The 10,786-nt window shown below is 37.3% G+C and overlaps 1 protein-coding gene and 1 pseudogene across 2 annotated transcripts; one reads left to right on the top strand and one right to left on the bottom strand.

Moving 5' to 3' along the window:
• Positions 1–257: 257 nt before the first annotated feature.
• On the top strand, positions 258–6,613 carry LOC124505554 (olfactory receptor 51G2-like). Of its 2 annotated transcripts, XM_047071526.1 has the most exons (2): positions 258–297; positions 5,712–6,613. In XM_047071526.1, the coding sequence occupies exons 1-2, from the start codon at positions 258–260 to the stop codon at positions 6,611–6,613; spliced, it is 942 nt and encodes a 313-aa protein (XP_046927482.1). The 2 variants fall into 2 exon arrangements, with proteins under 2 accessions (XP_046927482.1, XP_046927483.1); XM_047071527.1 differs by lacking the exon at positions 258–297 and having other exon boundaries at positions 5,681–6,613.
• On the bottom strand, positions 2,075–3,001 carry LOC124504985 (olfactory receptor 52D1-like; annotated as a pseudogene).
• Positions 6,614–10,786: the final 4,173 nt, after the last annotated feature.

The following is a 10,786-nucleotide window of genomic DNA, read 5'->3' as shown; positions in this document are numbered from 1 at the left end:
GGGCTCGAACTCACGGACCGCGAGATCGTGACCTGGCTGAAGTTGGACGCTTAACCGACTGCGCCACCCAGGCGCCCCTCTCATCCATTTTTATAACACATTTTCAGAATGTGAAATTCTTCACTCAACTTAACGAGTTACATAACTTATTTTATGTAATTTCCCAAATGCCCTCTCTCCATTAGATCAACATTTTATGAAACCCATCTGCTTCATAGCAGCCTTTTTTTTTTACTACATCCTCAGCATCTACTACCATGCCTACATTAGAGCAGAATTCTAGTGTGCATTCATTGAATGAATCTTCTTTGATTGAATACCTGGCTGACCTATTGTGTGATAGGTAGCCTAGGCTCCTGACTACTCCAGAATAAGTGTTGCCATTGATCTATAAATAATTGAAATTATTTCTTCAATATTAACTAAAATTCACACCAAAAACCAAAAAAAAAAAAAAAAACAAAACAAAAATCCCCAAACAACAACAAAATACTTTACCTATGAGAATGGGATCATGAGCCAAAGTCATCACTTTTATATTAAGTAAAACAGTGTAGACTTAGAATAAACATGAATATGAAGATGCTTCTGAGGGTATCAGTCTATTTTTTCTAACTGGACTCTTTTCCTCTTTAATTTCTTTTCCTTTCTATGTTCACTGGCAAATTTTCATCATTTTTTAAATCAGAATTAATAAATATAGACACCTAAACAGTGAAGTTATTTCCAATTTACCCATCTGATTCCAACTTAAACACTTGTCCAGAAAGAAGAAATAAAAAATTCAAGGTTAAAAGTGACACGATACAGGGGCGCCTGGGTGGCGCAGTCGGTTAAGCGTCCGACTTCAGCCAGGTCACGATCTCGCGGTCCGGGAGTTCGAGCCCCGCGTCAGGCTCTGGGCTGATGGCTCAGAGCCTGGAGCCTGTTTCCGATTCTGTGTCTCCCTCTCTCTCTGCCCCTCCCCCGTTCATGCTCTGTCTCTCTCTGTCCCAAAAATAAATAAACGTTGAAAAAAAAAATTAAAAAAAAAAAAAAAGTGACACGATACTTAATAAATAGACATTGAGAGAGGTATTCTAGCCACAGAAGAAATTGCTAACCTATGCTATTAAAGGCTAATTTTGAACATTATCAGGAATACAATAGATCATAAAGAAACTATAATCTTTATATCACATACCCATAATGACTTACCCTACAAAATAGTCCATATAAATATGAGTATTGAACTTCAAAAAAAGAAAAGAGGTATATCACAGTCAAGAGTAGCTAGAAAAATGAATTATAAGAAAATACCATAACAGAATATTTCTCTATTTAAAATAATAGATAAGGAGCAGATGGGATTAGAATATGCAAGATCATCAAATGGGAAAGGGGGCTATAAATATTTTCAAAGAATCAACTGAGTCAATTTGAACCACACTGAGGAAACAGATAAAAGAATGGTAGGACAGTTTTTGATATCATCAGGTCTTCTGGAAGAGTGTTTTTAGGAAGAGATTTCATTTAAAAACTTTAAAAGAATTTTAGCTAGACAGAGTGAAATGAGAATATGTTACCAAAAATTCCAGGAAGAACTCTAGAAGGAACATCATGAGAGTTTCTTCATCTGTTCAGAAAATTTGGTCAAAATCATCCAGATCTCCAGTATTACAGATTTAAAATGTCTTCAGTCTTAGTGTTCAGGAGACATAAATAATCCCATCAATTAAGACCTACAAATGTACAGCATCACAATGAAAGTCAGAGATAATGAGTCAATAAAACACCTCTGATAAAGGAGATAAGACTGAACAACAGGATAGTCTTGTGGCAGCAAACATAGTAGATAAGACCACATAATAGTGGGTATATTACATTATCAGGGAAATATATTAAGAATAAATCATTTAAATCAGCCACCTTCCAAGCAGTTCTCCTGAGAACAAAATCTAGTCAATGCTAATTAATACTTTAAATATTAAAAATAGAAGATATAGGGATTCAGGCTTTTAGAAAGAGGGTTAATATTTTTCCCCCATGTAAGTAAATGAATCTTAACAAAAGAATAGTTGATGAGGTTGTTGTTTCAGAATTTGTGAGAAGTAAAAGCTTGGAGGAATCAATCTCTGATCGTCTTAGTTCTTATAGATCATTCACCATGGATGGAGCAAGGAGGTATATGCTAGCCACAAAGATGTGAATATGAGGAGCCATATGGCCACCAAATCTGTGAGTGAGGAAGGAGAAAAAGGCTGGAGCATAGACCACTAAGATCACACACACGTGGGATCCACATGTTTCCAAGGTCTTGAGCTTAGCACCTTTGGATGGAAGATGGAAGACAGTGTAAAGGATGATAACATAGGAACATAGGATTAATATGAAATCTAAACCTCCAGCAAGGAAGGCAGCAGTCAGCCTGCAGATTCTGCAGATCCTTGTCTCTTCACAAGGTAGCCTGATCAGAGCCATAAATTCACAGTAAGTGTGAGAGATGACAGTAGTTCTGCAGTAAGGAAGCCACTGAGGCATGAAGGGTTGAGGACTGAAGAGCAAAACCCCATGGAGGACAATAGCTAGCCCCAAGTTCTTGATGACTCTATGTGTCAGGATAGCAAAATGTCTCAGAGGATCACAGATTGCCATATACTGGTCAAAGGCCATGGCCAAGATAAACCCTGAGGCCATGTTGCATAGTGAATGAATGAGAAACACTTGTGTGAGTGTTCTTCAAAATAGATCTCCCTACCATGGAACCAAAAAATGCTGAGGATTTGGGCACAGTGGTGATGGAGATGAACAAGTCAGCCACAGACAGCATACAGAGGAAGAAGTACATGGGGTCATGCAGGTTGGAATCTGTTCTGACAATAAAGAGAAGAATTACCCAGCAGAGCACTCAGGTAGATAGGCAGAAGGGCCATGAGAGCCAAGTGTGGATGGCCTCCATCCCTAGAAGGCCAAGGAGAAGAAAAGTACTGGGGTGGAAATTGGTATTATTTGACAATGACATGATGAAAACCCCTGGCTCCACTCAGTCATGGGATGGTGCTGAGTCTTTCATACTCATTTGTCCATTCATTCTCTTCTGCCTTTATTTTCATTTATATAAAAGCCTTGGCGATGTTTTATACCCCAAGGATACGGTGATAAGTAGGACTGATCCCTAACTTTAGATATTAGCATTCTAATAGTGGAGAAACCTATGCAAACCAAGGATTAAATTCCCAAGTGAACAATTCAGTGAAAGTTATATGAATAAACAGGGAGACTTATTCCACTTGTATGAACCAGAAGATTCATAGTGAAGATGCTTAGTCTTGGTTCTGAAGCATATTGGGCCTTTAAAATTAAGAGAAAACTATGACTACAATAAAGTTCACAGTCAGAAGACATCAGTGCCTCCACTGAGAAGATTAAAGAATCTTCTTTTGCTGGGTGCCTGGGTGGATCAGTCGGTTATGCGTCCCACTCTTGATTTTGGCACAAGTCATGATCTCAGGGTTTGTGAGGGGGAGCCCATGTTGGGCTCTGTGCTTGACAGTGCAGAGCTTGCTTGGGATTCTCTCTCTTGCTCGCTCTCTCTCTGCCCCTCCCCTGCTCACATGCTCTCTCTGTCTCTCAAAATAAATAAATAAACTTAAAAAAAAAATAACAATCTTCTTTTGTTTGCATGTGGGTGAATCTGGAGTAGTTGTTTGAAACATAAGCTTTTATGTTTATTTATTTTTGAGAGAGAGAGAGCTCATATGATCAGTAGAAAGGCAGAGAGAGATAGAGGGGAGAGCATGAAGGACAGAGGATCTGAAGCAGGATCTGGGCTGACAGCAGAGAGCCCGATGTGGGGCTCGAACTCACAAGCATGTGAGATCATGACCTGAACCAGAGTCAGATGCTTAACTGACTGAGCCACCCAGGCACTCCAAGACATAAGCTTTTGTCTATGGCTGCTTCCTCATGTTATCAAGCACAGAAGTGAAGCCATCATGATACACTTTAATTGATTAAAGACACTTTCTATGAATTAAACATAATGTGGTTGCCTAAAACATATCTTTTGTATACACCTCGGCATCTGAGAAGTCTGAAACATTACAAACCAATCTGTTAGCAGAGATTGGGAATTGTAAATCCAGGGAGATAGAAACAAATATTGCTTCTTTATAACAATCCTGCATTTTTTTCCTTTGTGAAAAAAAAAAGTTGTGTGTTAGTGGTTTCTCACTAATTCGAACATATTTTGTTTTCATTTTCATTCGCTTTAAACTATTTTCTAATGTTTCTTTTGATTTCTTTGACCCACAAACTATTTAGACGTAAGTTATTACTTTCCAAATATCTAGGGAGGGGGCTTCAAGGGAAATTGCTATTACTTTGGAATTATCATAGCAGAACTCTGACCTTAATTGTCTCACCCCAAATTAGAATTCATTTTTCCAGAACTGCTTCCAAGATATATTTGATGGCAATGAAACTGTAGACTGAAGAGAACAGAAGATTGTTTCCTAAATTTCACCTGATTGTCCACTATGCTACATATAATTAGTATGTATTGATAAATAATATTAATTTCATGTATTCTAGATTCTTTTTCCAAGGAGGGAGAGCTATAAGAGTGACAGCAAAATGTCTTAAGCCAGGGCATATCTGCATCTATCTCCTTAAACTAAGCAAAAATGAGGAAATCAGGAGTTAATGAAATTAGAACCTGAGTTCTGAACCTAATCTCTAATTCCCAATAGCTTCTTTCCCTGACAGCATGGGCAGGCCATCCCCCTCTATGCCCTTGGGAACCTTTGATGTTAGGAAATGTGTCTATAGCTGAGCTCATTTAGAAAGCCATAAGTCATGAGAGAACTGAAGGTCTCCACAGGTGAGGTGACTGCTCATCTTTATCCCCACAGAACCTCTGGTGAGGTAAGGCAATGCACAGTGGAGCTCACTTGTGTACAACTTCAGATGTTAGTCAGAACTCTTTAAAGCTCATTTTTTATGTGTCCTGTGTATTAATTATGAACTTCTTGGACTCCAGTCTTATTCTTTCGTACACACCTTTAAGGTGAAGTTGAGAGAGAATAAAGATACAGAAATAATAGAGTCAGCATCTTATCCTAATAGGACCTTGGGATTATGTATTGTTAAAGATTCTAATTTAATCAGGGATATGAGGGATATGAGGCTATTCTCACTGCAAAGACTCTGTATGGATGACATTCCTATTTCCCTGTCACCATCAATTGCTTTCGTGGCCAAGAAGACAGATAGCAAGCATAAGAATCAAGAGAGGTTTCTCCCCTTTCCACCTATTTCCCTAGACCTTAATCTTTAAAGTAGTTTTAGATTGTCCTTGCCTAGCAACCATGCCACAGGTTATCTGAAAAAAAATGGAAGGAAAATTTAGAGACTGTTTTCATATGATTTTTCATGTCTTTATTAAGATAGTGTTATATGTGGAAATTAAATAGCTCATATGAGTTTCTTCCTATGATCTCTTGTCTATAAGTTTACTAGTGACTTCGTGTTTCTCTTTGACTACAGCTTTGAATAGGTGGTGAAGGGGACTTGTGTAGTCAACAGCACAAGCACAGAATGTAAACTTCATGAAATAAGGATCATGGCGATGGGGTGCTAATCCAGACTCTCTTAATCTATATACAAAGATTGTTGATTTCTGTGCTCCAAATGACACATCATGGTCTTCTTCAATGGTAGTAGCTACAGACCTTTTCTTCTGAGTGGTTTTCCTGGTCTGGAAGACTCACATCCAGTGATTTCCATTTTGTTTTGTGTCCTCTACCTGATTGCCCTAATGGGTAACATCACCATCTTAGTGGTTATTAAAGTGGAACGGTCACTTCATACACCCATGTACTTTTTTCTCTCCATGCTGGCTGCTAGTGACCTTGGAATCTGTGCTACCACCCTGCCCACCCTGCTCAAGCTTTTCTGGTTTAATGTTCGGGAAATAGACTTTGATGCCTGCCTCATCCAGATGTTCTTTATCCATGTGTTTTCCTTAATGGAGTCAGGCATCCTCCTCACCATGGCTTTTGACCGCTATGTGGCCATCTCCAACCCACTCAGGTACACTACTGTTTTGACTGATTCTACCATTGCCAAGATAGGTGTGGGGCTTCTGCTACGGGCTGTGGCTGTCATCTTCCCAGGACCCTTTCTCATCAAACGACTGAGGTTTTGTAAGGCTAATGTGCTCTCCCACTCATACTGCCTGCACCCAGATATAATCAAGCTCTCTTGTTCTGACCACCGAATAAATAGCATCTATGGCCTCATCATCATTCTCATCACCTTTGGTGTGGACTCTGTACTCATTCTCCTCTCTTATTTGAAGATCCTGATTACTGTGCTAGGCATTGCCTCCCGGGAAGAACAATTTAAGGCCCTTAACACTTGTGTTTCCCACATCTGTGCTGTGCTTCTGGTTTATGTCCCTATGCTGGGTGTATCCATTATCCATCGCTTTGGGAAACATGTTCCATCTATGGTGCACATTATCATGGGTTATATATACCTATTGATTCCTCCTGTTCTCAACCCTGTTGTATACTGTGTTAAAACCCGAGAGATACGTACCCGTATTCTAGGTAATCTACTGAAATTATAGCTGAAGTACTTTAGAGTCACTTATTATTTCTAGAATAATCTTTATGAAATTAATTTCTAACTTGAGAAAATGAAATATATATCACTGAGAAACATTCATATGTTCACAATTCCCATGTACATATTTTTCTCTCACTCTTCTGGAATTTTTGAAGATAGTATCAATATACTACGACTTTTCATTTCCCTCAAGTAACTCAACATAGATAGATGATAAATAATCGTACAAATAAAGAGTGACTTCTCAATCATCTATATTGTCAGAAAGCTCCAATATCCATGGAAGTCAGTGGATTAGTTGGAAGATGTAAGATGCAAAACATAAGGCATCCAGTAGAGGCCATGCTATCATCTGACTCGATGTAGTCTGCAATTTAACTTCTGATGACACCTCCCACAAATGTCTCTTCCATGATTTTTTACTATCCATCTTTGAAATTATATTTAATTTTGTCAGCTTTAACTTGTGAGAGATCTTTAGATATGACTTTACAAATGTTATTAATCTATTTTACCATGCACAGGCCCAACTTCTTTGATATCTGCAGGCACACAGGTAACATGTAGAAAACTAAACTAAAAATTATAGCACAGACTGAAAACCTGACATGAACTGGTGTTTTGGCATGCCAGGTACTACTCTTTGTCTCATACTTTTTATTTGCTAATGAGTATTCTGCTGATTTGTGAAATTATGTAACTAAGCTTATATAAAAGTAGGCTATTGACTCTCAGTAGCTTTTGGAGAGTGTGTGTGCTGCTGAGAATATTTGATAGAGGACAGTTACTTTTATTTGAACAGCACCAACTTTAAATTGTTTTTGCCTCCAAGGAGTTATTAAAATAATGACAAAAAAGAGAGAAATAACAGTGTTTCCAGTTGGTTGCATTTGCAGCATATCCTGCCAAGAATAAGACGGAAATATTTCATGAGTCAGGACATCAACTTCTTAGAGGCGATAGGGCCTTATATATTCCTCTCTCTCAAGGTTTGCTGATTTCTATGGCTTTCCTATACCTACTGAAGAAAAACAAACAAACAAATTTCTACAAAATTATGTTTACAAAGATTTCCAGACAGGGGCACCTGGGTGGCTCAGTCAGTGAAGCGTTAGACTTCAGCTCAGGTCATGATCTTGTGGTTTGTGAATTTGAGCCCTGCATTGGGCTCTGTGCTGACAGCTCAGAACCTGGAGCCTGTTTCAGATTCTGTGTTTCCCTCTCTCTCTGTCCCTCCCCTGCTCACTCTCTGTCTCTCTCTCTCAAAAATAAATAAAAAACATTAAAAAACCACAAAGATATCTGGACATAAATGGGAATTTCATAGTATTTCTAAATGTATGGTAAAGTAGGACCTTGTAAATTTAACTATTGCCTCACCTGTGCCTGTAAACAACCTATTTCCAGCTGTAGACATTCCATTTAGACACTCTGGAAAGCCAATGAACGTTTCCTACCATTGTTATTTTTAGTTTCTCATTTACCATTTTCATCTTTCATATAATTCCAGAACTCTTTATTTTTTAAACTAAATGCCTTTATCTTACCTGGGAAACAATTGTGTGTGTGTGTGTGTGTGTGTGTGTGTGTGTGTAGAGTATCTGAATATTTCTTTCATTAAGACACAAAACTTGTATCTTTCACTGAGTAGTCATACTAACAAGAAATACAGCATACGTGTGATCTACAAAATATGTATCAGAAGAATAAAGAAATAAATATATGGTCGTATATTATTTGAGATATAAACCACAAAGTAGACAAAAAAAAATCAAGGCCATGGTCTAAATAAGGAAAAATTACATAAGTCTTCTGGGCAATAGAGAAAAGCAGTTTATTTTCTTTTGGAGCAACTGGGACATGTGCGCTTAGACATGACTCTGAGATCAATGGCAAAGGTGAGGCTGAGACCTGCATTTGACCTGTAGGAAAATTCTAAATGAAGATCATATTATTGAACTCTACCTTCAATGTTCTTCAGTGGAAAATGTGGCTTAGTATTATATTATCCAGTGTTTTCTGACTGATAATTAATAATTTCTCAAGTCTGGTGGTGAGGTAGTTAATAGGTGTCAATAGAAGAATTTCAGGATAATTTCATGTTGGTGAATTAAAATACATGACTTACTATATCCCTTTGAACTACGTACGAGGGTATGTAATTTCAGAGTTCAGGAGTACCTGAAGGCACAAATATAATTAATGTAAAAATAAGAATGCATATGAAGACAAACTGCATTGATTTACATCTCTAACCATTGAGTAGCATCATAATTATGTATCTTCACTAAAGGAATGTTCTTAGCTTATTGGTATTCTCTTACCATTGCAATAAGTTGTCTCACTTCTCTGGATCATCAACATTCAATGAATTCATTTTTGTTTTTCTCTCAGGTAAGCAGATACATGTAGACTCCTTTTAATTAATAATGTGTATATTTCCTTAATCTTATTATATATAATCTCCACCCAAAATCATGGTTAGTAATGACAGTTTTATTTACTCCTCTTCTAATTCAGGTGGTATATACCTAAACATGAACAGTTATTACTTGACCACTGGAAGCTGTTGTCTTGGTATTAGTTTATATATAGTACCAGGAATGATCAAATGATAGAACAGTATTGGAGTTGCCCATGAATTTTAACTGAAAGTTAGGCAAGCCAATAGCAGTCAACATCATCTCTTTCTCTTATTCTCCTCTGTAAATTGCATAAAGAACATGGGAATCTGTGCTAAACCGTTCGGGGAATAAACAGCTGATTGCAGTGCCAACCTTGAGGCAGGGGAACTTGACATAAGTGAAATCAACTTGTAGAAGTGGAAGTATCAGGGCACCTGGGTGGCTCAGTTGGTTAAGCCTCTGACTTAAACTCAGGTCAGGATCTCATGGTTCACAGGTTCAAGCCCTGCATAGGACTCTGTGCTGATAGCTCAGAGCCTGGAGCCTGCTTTGGATTCTCTGTCTCCCTTTCTCTCTGCCCCTCCCCCACTCATTCTCTCTCTCTCTCTCTCTCTCTCTCTCTCTCTCTCTTTCAAAAATAAACATTAAAAAAAGACTTCTACAAATATTGGGAATTATAAGGCATTTTAAAAGTATCATTTCCTCCTTCATTTTGTAATTTATTTTTTTGCCTTTAAACAAGTGTAGACCATGAACCAAGACAATTCAGTTACATTTGCAAGGTTTTTTTTGTACCACCCTATGCACAGCTATGCGCTAGATAATTTTAGAATTATAAGGAAAGATGGTTTTGTATACTGAAAAGAGTTACAGATAAAATTGAGACCTAAATCTGTAACTGTCTCCTACTACCACAAATTTATAAGTAGCTACACCTCAATGAGTTATATTGTTACATGAATGAAATTCCTCATAGCCAAATTCATCAGGGATACATTTATTTTTACATTTGAATAAGTAGTGTAGCCCTAAATTATTATTAAGATACATTTGATCCAATGGATTATAGTCACTGGCTTCATATGACAATATCAAGAGGCTTTCAAAAATTACTGAGTCTCAGTAATTATTCTAAAAAATATTTCTTAAAATTAAGTAAAAGAAAAATATGCAGATGGCAATTTTCTATTCCTGAGGGAAACAAATCTCCTCAGAAAAGGCGGAACATGTGTACAGACTTTTAAAAGATGATGCTGACGTACCATGAAACTTGATAATTTCCGTTTTGAGCCTTAATATTCTCTTAAATCAAGAAAAAATTTTCCAATCTTTAAAAGAGAGAATAAGTGGACATGCAGATATAGAAACACATTGATATAACAATAAAAGTAATATTAAATATCCTGGAAATATAAATATCAGGAAGCAAAGAAATATGGGTTTAATATATTTAAGGCAAACTTAATGGATAAATGACCTTGAAAGGGTTGGGATCAGAAATGGGAGGGAGCAGATGGAAATGATTTCTAAAACACTCAATACCAACATGTTCATATTTAAAGGGAATTTATGAAGCACTTGTTAAGTCAATCTGTATGGTCTCAGTGGACATCAACTCTCTCCTTTTGGTCATTCTGAGGATACTCTGTTAGCTCTATTTCTGCCTTTCAATATTTCACTGGTAGTTCTGATGCCAACATACCTAGAGCAAACAATCAGTATGTATTTACATCATTTAGACTGATGTCATCATTGTTTTAAGGATATAC

The sequence above is a fragment of the Lynx rufus genome, unplaced genomic scaffold (genome assembly GCF_022079265.1).
Source record: "Lynx rufus isolate CCGP_SWC_20201006 ecotype Redwood Valley unplaced genomic scaffold, mLynRuf1.p SCAF_9, whole genome shotgun sequence".
Taxonomy (NCBI): Eukaryota; Metazoa; Chordata; class Mammalia; order Carnivora; family Felidae; genus Lynx; species Lynx rufus.
This window is presented reverse-complemented; position numbering and strand designations above follow the sequence as displayed.

Coding starts and splice junctions, on each gene's coding strand:
- LOC124505554 (XM_047071526.1), top strand. CDS start 258: ATGCCTACATTAGAGCAGAATTCTAGTGTGCATTCATTGA. Junction 298..5,711: donor TTCTAGTGTGCATTCATTGA/ATGAATCTTCTT, acceptor GTAGCTACAGAC/CTTTTCTTCTGAGTGGTTTT.